Source organism: Oncorhynchus mykiss, chromosome 29 (assembly GCF_057628025.1).
Source record: "Oncorhynchus mykiss isolate SJ-2025 chromosome 29, ASM5762802v1, whole genome shotgun sequence".
NCBI classification, from domain to species: Eukaryota; Metazoa; Chordata; class Actinopteri; order Salmoniformes; family Salmonidae; genus Oncorhynchus; species Oncorhynchus mykiss.
Window position 1 is genome coordinate 46,289,349 of NC_143050.1, and position 11,686 is coordinate 46,301,034.

Consider the following 11,686-nt stretch of genomic DNA (forward strand, 5'->3'; position numbering starts at 1 on the left):
AGTATTCGGCCCCCTTGAACTTTGCGACCTTTTGCCACATTTCAGGCTTCAAACATAAAGATATAAAACTGTATTTTTTTGTGAAGAATCAACAACAAGTGGGTCACAATCATGAAGTGGAACGACATTTATTGGATATTTCAAACTTTTTTAACAAACAAAAACTGAAAAATTGGGCGTGCAAAATTATTCAGCCCCTTTACTTTCAGTGCAGCAAACTCTCTCCAGAAGTTCAGTGAGGATCTCTGAATGATCCAATGTTGACCTAAATGACTAATGATGATAAATACAATCCACCTGTGTGTAATCAAGTCTCCGTATAAATGCACCTGCACTGTGATAGTCTCAGAGGTCCGTTAAAAGCGCAGAGAGCATCATGAAGAACAAGGAACACACCAGGCAGGTCAGAGATACTGTTGTGAAGAAGTTTAAAGCCGGATTTGGATACAAAAAGATTTCCCAAGCTTTAAACATCCCAAGGAGCACTGTGCAAGTGATAATATTGAAATGGAAGGAGTATCAGACCACTGCAAATCTACCAAGACCTGGCCGTCCCTCTAAACTTTCAGCTCATACAAGGAGAAGACTGATCAGAGATGCAGCCAAGAGGCCCATGATCACTCTGGATGAACTGCAGAGATCTACAGCTGAGGTGGGAGACTCTGTCCATAGGACAACAATCAGTCGTATATTGCACAAATCTGGCCTTTATGGAAGAGTGGCAAGAAGAAAGCCATTTCTTAAAGATATCCATAAAAAGTGTTGTTTAAAGTTTGCCACAAGCCACCTGGGAGACACACCAAACATGTGGAAGAAGGTACTCTGGTCAGATGAAACCAAAATTGAACTTTTTGGCAACAATACAAAACGTTATGTTTGACGTAAAAGAAACACAGCTCATCACCCTGAACACACCATCCCCACTGTCAAACATGGTGGTGGCAGCATCATGGTTTGAGCCTGCTTTTCTTCAGCAGGGACAGGGAAGATGGTTAAAATTGATGGGAAGATGGATGGAGCCAAATACAGGACCATTCTGGAAGAAAACCTGATGGAGTCTGCAAAAGACCTGAGACTGGGATGGAGATTTGTCTTCCAACAAGACAATGATCCAAAACATAAAGCAAAATCTACAATGGAATGGTTCAAAAATAAACATATCCAGGTGCTAGAATGGCCAAGTCAAAGTCCAGACCTGAATCCAATCGAGAATCTGTGGAAAGAACTGAAAACTGCTGTTCACAAATGCTCTCCATCCAACCAAACTGAGCTCGAGCTGTTTCGCAAGGAGGAATGGGAAAAAATGTCGGTCTCTCGATGTGCAAAACTGATAGAGACATACCCCAAGCAACTTACAGCTGTAATCGCAGCAAAAGGTTAAGGGGGCTGAATAATTTTGCACGCCCAATTTTTCAGTTTTTGATTTGTTAAAAAAGTTTGAAATATCCAATAAATGTCGTTCCACTTCATGATTGTGTCCCACTTGTTGTTGATTCTTCACAAAAAAATACAGTTTTATATCTTTATGTTTGAAGCCTGAAATGTGGCAAAAGGTCGCAAAGTTCAAGGGGGCCGAATACTTTCGCAAGGCACTGTATATTTATTTATTTCCCCTTAACTATCTGCACATCGTTACAACACTGTATATAGACATAATATGACATTTGAAATGTTTGATTCTTTTGGATTTTTTGTGAGTGTAACGTTTACTGTGCATTTTTTTAAATACATTTTTTCACTTTTGTTTATTAGGTATTTCTCTTGCTTTGGCAATGTAAACATATGTTTCCTATGCCAATAATGCCCCTTAAATTGACAATTGAATTTAGAGAGCGAGTGGGGGCCTGAGGTGTGAATCAGGTGGATAATTTTGAATTTATTTACAATATTAAACAGAAATATGCTTACTATGAATAGGATGCAATAGATAAATAGCTTTGTGGTTTGACAATCAGACATACACTACATTGGATAGACGTGCACTGCATCGCATGCATGTTGTAACACATGCACTACATACAAATAACTTGTATGTACAGTATATGTCAACTGATATGTAAGAAAGCATTAAATTGATAGATGTTACTGAATGTAGGCCAATGGTATAGGTCTCTCTTTTTTCTCAGTATTTTGTCTGTACAGGAGCCGTTTTTTCTAGATTCTTATTTTAAAGATGTCCTTCAGAAATATATTTTTTTACTTTAAAAAGGGAATGTCCCAAATATAAATATTACAAAGTACACACACGTAACACATTTTTTTTTTAGCAAAATAGTTTTTTTTAGACAACTGCAAACTGCAAGGGGTTGGTCTGATGGGAATCCGTGATGTCATCAACCACCCCCTTGCTTGAGGAACAATAGAGGAGCAACATAGATCAAAGGAGCAACCCCCCCGCCCCTCCACTTGTGCTATGTCATGACATACCTGGACAACCTATAGAGATGTGCCTTTTGTTAAGTAAATCATGTGTTAAATTAGGTGGAGACGTCCCTTTAAATGTATGTGGTTCTGTCCTTGAGCTGTTTTTGTCTATTATTGTCCTGTATTATGTCATGTTTAATGTTCTGTATGGACCCCAGGAAGAGTAGTTGCTGTTTTTGTCTATTATTGTCCTGTATTATGTCATGTTTAATGTTCTGTATGGACCCCAGGAAGAGTAGTTGCTGTTTTTGTCTATTATTGTCCTGTATTATGTCATGTTTAATGTTCTGTATGGACCCCAGGAAGAGTAGTTGCTGTTTTTGTCTATTATTGTCCTGTATTATGTCATGTTTAATGTTCTGTATGGACCCCAGGAAGAGTAGTTGCTGTTTTTGTCTATTATTGTCCTGTATTATGTCATGTTTAATGTTCTGTATGGACCCCAGGAAGAGTAGTTGCTGTTTTTGTCTATTATTGTCCTGTATTATGTCATGTTTAATGTTCTGTATGGACCCCAGGAAGAGTAGTTGCTGTTTTTGTCTATTATTGTCCTGTATTATGTCATGTTTAATGTTCTGTATGGACCCCAGGAAGAGTAGTTGCTGTTTTTGTCTATTATTGTCCTGTATTATGTCATGTTTAATGTTCTGTATGGACCCCAGGAAGAGTAGTTGCTGTTTTTGTCTATTATTGTCCTGTATTATGTCATGTTTAATGTTCTGTATGGACCCCAGGAAGAGTAGTTGCTGTTTTTGTCTATTATTGTCCTGTATTATGTCATGTTTAATGTTCTGTATGGACCCCAGGAAGAGTAGTTGCTGTTTTTGTCTATTATTGTCCTGTATTATGTCATGTTTAATGTTCTGTATGGACCCCAGGAAGAGTAGTTGCTGTTTTTGTCTATTATTGTCCTGTATTATGTCATGTTTAATGTTCTGTATGGACCCCAGGAAGAGTAGTTGCTGTTTTTGTCTATTATTGTCCTGTATTATGTCATGTTTAATGTTCTGTATGGACCCCAGGAAGAGTAGTTGCTGTTTTTGTCTATTATTGTCCTGTATTATGTCATGTTTAATGTTCTGTATGGACCCCAGGAAGAGTAGTTGCTGTTTTTGTCTATTATTGTCCTGTATTATGTCATGTTTAATGTTCTGTATGGACCCCAGGAAGAGTAGTTGCTGTTTTTGTCTATTATTGTCCTGTATTATGTCATGTTTAATGTTCTGTATGGACCCCAGGAAGAGTAGTTGCTGTTTTTGTCTATTATTGTCCTGTATTATGTCATGTTTAATGTTCTGTATGGACCCCAGGAAGAGTAGTTGCTGTTTTTGTCTATTATTGTCCTGTATTATGTCATGTTTAATGTTCTGTATGGACCCCAGGAAGAGTAGTTGCTGTTTTTGTCTATTATTGTCCTGTATTATGTCATGTTTAATGTTCTGTATGGACCATCAGGAAGTGTAGTTGCTGTTTTTGCAACAGCTAATGGGGATCCTAATTCTCACATTAACCAGTGGAAATGGATTTCTACTCAACACATTGGAAGCTATTGTGGGACCAATGTGTGATTAACATAACCTAATGGATAGAATACAATAAGTAAATAATGACATGGCGCAACAACAAAATGATATGTTATTTGTTTGTCACTGCCTCAGTGTCATTGTCAATGTCATTTCTTGTTTTTATAGCAAAGTTTCCTGATTGTAGTTTACAGCCCTTATATGTATGATGGGGCAGTTGGCTTTTAAAATGTACACACATTTTATTTACACCTGATAAGTATATAGATTCCCCCAGTATTTAGATTTATATTTTGATTTGATTTGATTTATATTAAAATGTAATAAGAATAGTTCAGAGATAGTTCAACAATGAATCAATCAGTCAAATGAGAAATTAATATCATCATGTGCATAGACAAATATTCAATATGTTCTTATTCTAAACACTAAAACTCATGTTTAAGTGCCCTAGACTTTATTTTTTTGTTTGGAACAGAATTAAGATCAGAAAATAATTTAAAGATTAATATCCTCAATATTACAGATATTTTTAAGTCAGAAATAGTTTCCCCCATGTTGTAGGCTTGTACTATTTGACAGGGCGCTTTAGCCCAGTGAGTCTCATGAGAGCATTCCGGTTTGGTAAAGTCCGTTTGGAATTTGAATAGCACAGAAGAACCGCCTCTGTCTGATAGGGCCTGATCATCTCAAATGGGTGGAGTTTGCATGTCAATCAATGGCGAACGCAGGTCCCTATTGGCGCAAGCCGTTGTGGGCAGACTCTTCGAAATATATATACTCCGGCAATGTGTGCCTAGCAAATGATTTCTTGCTCGCTTACAGAGGGAAGCGGACAGCCTTGTTCAATGTTTCACCACAGAGCTGACTTAGCCTTCGCCCCCAATAGAAATATCGTCACTTCCACTGAGAGAAAGTCGCTTTTCTGCGTCAGAGAGGAGCGGGAAACGACTAGATCACCGTCATGATCAACACGACGGAGTGTGCAGTGGATGCACAAAGTCTAATATCTATTTCCTTACGGAAGATTCACAACTCCAGGACGCAGAGAGGAGGCATCAAGCTGCACAAAAACCTCCTGGTGTCCTATGTGTTGAGGAACGCCAGGCAGGTCTACATGAACGAGAAGTACGCGGAGATTTACAGGATGCAGCAGTACGAAGAGGTGATGACCGTCTGCAACGAGATCCAGGAGTTAAACCCGCTGGATTTGGCCGAGGATTGTGAGGAGCAGAGGGGGGACTGCTGCGGCAACGGCGGGGTGAGCGAGCCGGCGAGTCTGTGTTGTGCTCTTCTGCCAGTGAGCCAACTAGTAGCAGTGCAGTCAGCGCATATGCAACCCCCCTCCGCCTGCTCCGCGCCTCTCTCTCTCCAAAGCGACGAGGTCTGCAAGGAGACAGAGCCCTCGTTTTACCAGAGCTGTTGTGCGGAGGCTTACCCTGTATCGAATTGCGAGTTTTCCCCGGTGAACAACTTACACTGCAACAAAACGACGGTGCTCGATTTGGACACGCACGTAGTGACCACTGTGGAGAATGGGTACCTTCACCAGGACTGCTGCGCGTCTCTCCAACAGTGCTGCCAGGGCGCACAGTACTCAGGCAAGAAACGCAAGGTTGACTTTGAATATTATATATCCGATATTGAGGAGGTACCGGATTTTACGCCGTGTAAAAGAGCGAAATTTGAGGATTGTTCCTATGCAAATTCGGAACACTTGGACACTTCGAACATTTCCAATCTGATCTCGATCTTCGGTTCGGGGTTTTCGGGGCTGGTGAGCAGACAGGCGGACATAGAGCAAGCCTTAGCCTTGAACGGACAGTTCTGTAGCAAACAAGCCCTATCGAGTCTTGGGGCAATGACTAGAGCTATAGTAGCTTTTTGACTCCATGGTAAACTAGAATGAAACACTTTATGAAATTGTACAAAGTATAAATCAAATCGGCTTTATTTTTTTGCAGGAAAGGGTATTTAAACATTGAACCGTTTGTTTGTTGACTTTCGTTTTCACAGGGAGTGAGAGAAATGTTGCCGCATGTGATGGGCAAGCTTTCATTTTAAACCTAAAATGTCTACATAACACATTTGACATAATAGTTGTGAATTTTATCTAACGAAGTTGATTTCGTTGCCTTAAACCCAACGCATACTACTGGTAGCTATTGTTGCTAACATTGAAAGTGGTTGAATGTCTAGATCACGGGTTATGTTGTTGATCACTCCAGAACAGTTTTGAACACAATGTCTCGTTTTAAAGACACTACACAAGTAGTGTGACCGAATAGCAATCATATAATGTAGCCCCAGCTCAACCTAACTGGAAAAGTGTGGCCATGGATGGCTTTACAAAATGCTTTTGTTGTGCGTCGCAGTTTCATTCGGCAGATAACTAACAGAAAGCTGTGGCAGGCTATTTATTACACAAGCACGGTTGTGTTGTACTTGGTTATCATGCATCTATCTCTGGGTTGATATTTAAACCTTGTGTATAGAGACTCTTATTCTAAGCACATCAGTGGTAGGCTATGTTACATGGGAACTATGTGGTACATTCTCACCACATATACATTTACAGGTGAAGGCGCAATGGTTCAGACCTAAATGTCCCTATCAAACTCCTGGGTGCATTAACTCTGAACCAGCTTGCTGTGTCTCCATTGATCTGCTAGTTGTACCCAACTTCCCACCTCACCTCTGATCAGAACCATTAATTAGGGTACTCCAACTCCCAGAGTACATGTGTAATCTAATAAATCCAGGTAGTTTTTGACAGTTTTATTTGTTGAGCGCCCCCCTCCCTCTTAACCTATAACAAAAAGTTATTGATCAAGCCTTCACAGTAATTCATGATGCCAACATGGCTTGGTTTTGTGAGTTTTTGTTTTATTTTCTTAAATCTTATTACCTTTTGTTCTAAAAAGGCTCCTGATTTAGCCATACATCCACACATTATAAGCACTATGTGTACTGAAAGATGTTTCCAGATGTCCTCTTCATATTTTGTTTGTATTCTTGTATTTTTGTGCATATTAAATGGTATATCACCGGGTAAACTGTTTAAGAAAATATTTGTTAAATTTATAATCTTAATAAAAAATTGAAAACAATCAACTCTCCTTGATTTATTGTTTGAATGGCACATGCTGGTCAAATGTTATTTCCTATAAGGGAGAGAGGTAGGCCTATTTGGTAACCAGTGTTACAAAAGAAGAATGAACCCTTCATTCACTGATATGTTGCATAGGCCCACACCACATTATCTTCTCACATCATTGTAGACCAGGAAGACCTTGTTATCAACACAAAGGTATCCATGAAATATATATAGTGTATTTTGGGATACTAAATTTAATTCCAAGAAACTCATAGTATAGCCAACACTTTTGTATAGCTAGACCTTTTTGGACTATTATTTACAGCATTACTGTTATTGATGGGGCATCCTCGTTTAAATGTAAAATAAATATATATAAAAAATAAGTAGCCTGCTATGAGTTACAACGTTACAACTTGGTTGTTACAAACATGTGAAGTGCAATGCTGTAAGAACAATGAAGGCTATTTAATATCTAATAGAGAGTGTTTTTTAAACTGGTTTCTTGAAAAGGCAGTGGCTAATTTCTAGTCCCAAACTCACATAGGACTGTCTGTGTTGGTTAGTTAGTGCACGCTCTAGCTGACTGGGACTGCGCGTGCACATTTTTGGCCCGACATTTTGCCCAAACTTGCAGTCGTGTTATCTCTGCTATATGCCACTTGGTGGTGTTCTTCGAAATCAATGAATGAAGGTATTAGAAAGCCTTTGTAGCGGCACCTCGGGCTGACCTCGGCTTCTCTGCTTCTCCCCTCTCGCCACCCCTCCCCACCCCACCCCTCCCCCAACAGTCATCCACCCCGCTTCCCACCCCTCCTCCTGTCGCCCTCGTTTTTATTCCAACCAGAAACCTCTCGACTCCGCTCAATTTAACACACCGCAGTACGTCCAACACGTCAACGCAGCTATGGTTTAGCCTAACCTACTCTTTCAAGTCTCCGTTGCTGGCACTGTTTGCCATTAGCCTTTGGGCATATTCATTTGGTATAGGTAGGTCGTAAATAGAAAGCTTAACTAACTCTGCGCGTCGGTTTTCTTAGATTAGACTATTATTTTGCATGATTGGACGAAACTACGACAAATAATGGAAGATCTATAATTTATTTTATAGTCTATAGGTTACAGTTAATTTAGATATTTTTGAATAACGGGTAATGGACATTTGATTGTGCTTTTTATAATTTGGATTATTAGGTCGCTATAGAGGGGTTTCATCTCCAGAAAGTGATGATGGAAAATAATTGTATATAATAAACCTTTAAAATGAGAGCGTTCTTCTCCTACTGTAACAAATTAGGGTTTGTTTAGTGGTGTAGAGCGAGCTCCTCCGCGTGGATTCCAAAGGAATAGCATCTATCTCAGATATAATTCTAAAGATTGGTGCTGTCAGATAATGTGGTTTCACGTTACAATGACACAATTTATAATTTATTTGTTTATTTGGATCCTCATTAGTCCAGTTTAGAGATTAAATTATTTTCCATTTTATGGTACAAGTATGAAACTTGGTACACTACTACTTGATACTTTAAGGAACATTTTAAAGATTGGAGGCAGTCTGGGAAGCCTGTCAGTCAACCAGGGCGGCCATTTGAATAAAATGGCTGCCATCCGGATTCCCTTCTGGAAGAAAATAGGGTAAAATCGTTCCAAACATTATCAAAATGACTTTGTAATGTTATCTACCCACTAAATGAACCCCACAGATAATATAGACAATCATTTGTATAGTAAAGTACTCTTAAGACCTTAGTTGGGGTCATGTTGAGGTTATTTTGACCACATTCCAGCAGCTATGTGAACAAATTGTGGACTTTATGATAGAGACACCAAATTTCACACACAGCGAAGGCATATTTAAACAAGTATTTTTGGCAATAGTGCGATCACAGATATTGTCCTTTATCTCTCTGGTTGCCATTTCTATGCAAAGGATGTGGATCACGGACAGGTAGGTGAAGGTTCGTCCAGTTAACTTTGTAAAAACATTTTTGTGCCAGTTGAACAGCAAAACACCACAACAATAAAATAATGCACCTAGCTGGTATATACGCAAATTAAACATTTAAGATTTATGTTATAATGGCTAGCTAGCATGTACAGCTGTGCTAGAAAGAAGTTGAGATAAACAAATCTTTGTCTCTTGGCAGGTCACAATGTCAGGCCATTAGATCACTTGGTCAGGCCAGCTGTGTGAACTTAACGCTAGCTACGCTGACAGAAGGCCGCTTTACCCTAGTGCATGGTCTAAAACCCCTCCACCCTCCCCATTCTTACTGGTGTCGCCTGCGTTGATGATCACAGCACAGCAGTTGCTCCATGCATTTATAAGTAGGGGTGAATATAAGGTTATGCCGACCGCGCTGCTCAGCCTCCTCACTTTAATTAGTCAGCAGCAAGCCGCACAAATTTCAGGGGCCACTCTTTTCTGTGCACACCCCGACAGTGGTGAGGCAAAAATTGAGAACGAATTTGCGTGGAGAATTCAGATTAGCTGCAGAGGTTGGAAAAAGAGAGAGTGAATTAATGTTGAATGTTTACATTTAACTATAAACTTAGGAATAACTGGCTGGACCTATCTGTAGGCCTATATACAGTGCCTTGCGAAAGTATTCGGCCCCCTTGAACTTTGTGACCTTTTGCCACATTTCAGGCTTCAAACATAAAGATATAAAACTGTATTTTTTTGTGAAGAATCAACAACAAGTGGGACACAATCATGAAGTGGAACGACATTTATTGGATATTTCAAACCTTTTTAACAATCCAAAAACTGAAAAATTGGGCGTGCAAAATTATTCAGCCCCTTTACTTTCAGTGCAGCAAACTCTCTCCAGAAGTTCAGTGAGGATCTCTGAATGATCCAATGTTGACCTAAATGACTAATGATGATAAATACAATCCACCTGTGTGTAATCAAGTCTCCGTATAAATGCACCTGCACTGTGATAGTCTCAGAGGTCCGTTAAAAGCGCAGAGAGCATCATGAAGAACAAGGAACACACCAGGCAGGTCCGAGATACTGTTGTGAAGAAGTTTAAAGCTGGATTTGGATACAAAAAGATTTCCCAAGCTTTAAACATCCCAAGGAGCACTGTGCAAGCGATAATATTGAAATGGAAGGAGACCACTGCAAATCTACCAAGACCTGGCCGTCCCTCTAAACTTTCAGCTCATACAAGGAGAAGACTGATCAGAGATGCAGCCAAGAGGCCCATGATCACTCTGGATGAACTGCAGAGATCTACAGCTGAGGTGGAAGACTCTGTCCATAGGACAACAATCAGTCGTATATTGCATAAATCTGGCCTTTATGGAAGAGTGGCAAGAAGAAAGCCATTTCTTAAAGATATCCATACAAAGTGTTGTTTAAAGTTTGCCACAAGCCACCTGGGAGACACACCAAACATGTGGAAGAAGCTCTGGTCAGATGAAACCAAAATTGAACTTTTTGGCAACAATGCAAAACGTTATGTTTGGCGTAAAAGCAACACAGCTCATCACCCTGAACACACCATCCCCACTGTCAAACATGGTGGCGGCAGCATCATGGTTTGGGCCTGCTTTTCTTCAGCAGGGACAGGGAAGATGGTTAAAATTGATGGGAAGATGGATGGAGCCAAATACAGGACCATTCTGGAAGAAAACCCGATGGAGTCTGCAAAAGACCTGAGACTGGGACGGAGATTTGTCTTCCAACAAGACAATGATCCAAAACATAAAGCAAAATCTACAATGGAATGGTTCAAAAATAAACATATCCAGGTGTTAGAATGGCCAAGTCAAAGTCCAGACCTGAATCCAATCGAGAATCTGTGGAAAGAACTGAAAACTGCTGTTCACAAATGCTCTCCATCCAACCTCACTGAGCTCAAGCTGTTTTGCAAGGAGGAATGGGAAAAAATTTCAGTCTCTTGATGTGCAAAACTGATAGAGACATACCCCAAGCGACTTACAGCTGTAATCGCAGCAAAAGGTGGCGCTACAAACTATTAACTTAAGGGGGCTGAATAATTTTGCACGCCCAATTTTTCAGTTTTTGATTTGTTAAAAAAGTTTGAAATATCCAATAAATGTCGTTCTACTTCATGATTGTGTCCCACTTGTTGTTGATTCTTCACAAAAAAATACAGTTTTATACCTTTATGTTTGTAGCCTGAAATGTGGCAAAAGGTCGCAAAGTTCAAGGGGGCCGAATACTTTCGCAAGGCACTGTATATCCTTGGTGTAGCCTGGCTGTATCAAAATCAAATCAAATTTGATTAGTATATGCACCAAATAAGACCTTACTGTGAAATGCTTACTTACAAACCAACAATGCAGCTCAAGAAATAGAGTGAAGAAAATATTTACTAAATAAACTAATGTAAAAAATAAAATAAAAAGTATTACAATAAAATAACATAACAATAATGAGGCTATATCCAGGGGGTACCGGTACTGAGTCAATGTGTGGGGGTACAGGTTAGTCGAGGTAATTTGAACTTGTATGTAGGGGTGAATTAACTGTGCATAGATAATAAACAGTGAGTAGCAGTAGTGTAAAAACAAATGTAAACAGTCTGGGTGGCTATTTTATTAATTGTTCAGCACTCTTGGGGGAAGAAGATGTTAAGGAGCCATTTGGACCTAGACTTTGCTC

The 11,686-nt window shown here is 39.6% G+C and overlaps 1 protein-coding gene across 1 annotated transcript; it reads left to right on the top strand.

The window, feature by feature from the left end:
• The first annotated feature begins 4,754 nt into the window (after window positions 1-4,754).
• LOC110509530 (immediate early response gene 5-like protein) lies at window positions 4,755-7,057 on the top strand. Its single transcript, XM_021590447.3, has one exon. It carries the CDS (start codon window positions 4,912-4,914, stop codon window positions 5,833-5,835), a length of 924 nt encoding a protein of 307 aa, XP_021446122.2. The 5' UTR covers window positions 4,755-4,911; the 3' UTR covers window positions 5,836-7,057.
• Window positions 7,058-11,686: the final 4,629 nt, after the last annotated feature.

What these genes read in the sequence shown, in the direction of transcription:
- LOC110509530 (XM_021590447.3), top strand. Translation starts at nt 4,912, where the DNA reads ATGATCAACACGACGGAGTGTGCAGTGGATGCACAAAGTCTAATATCT.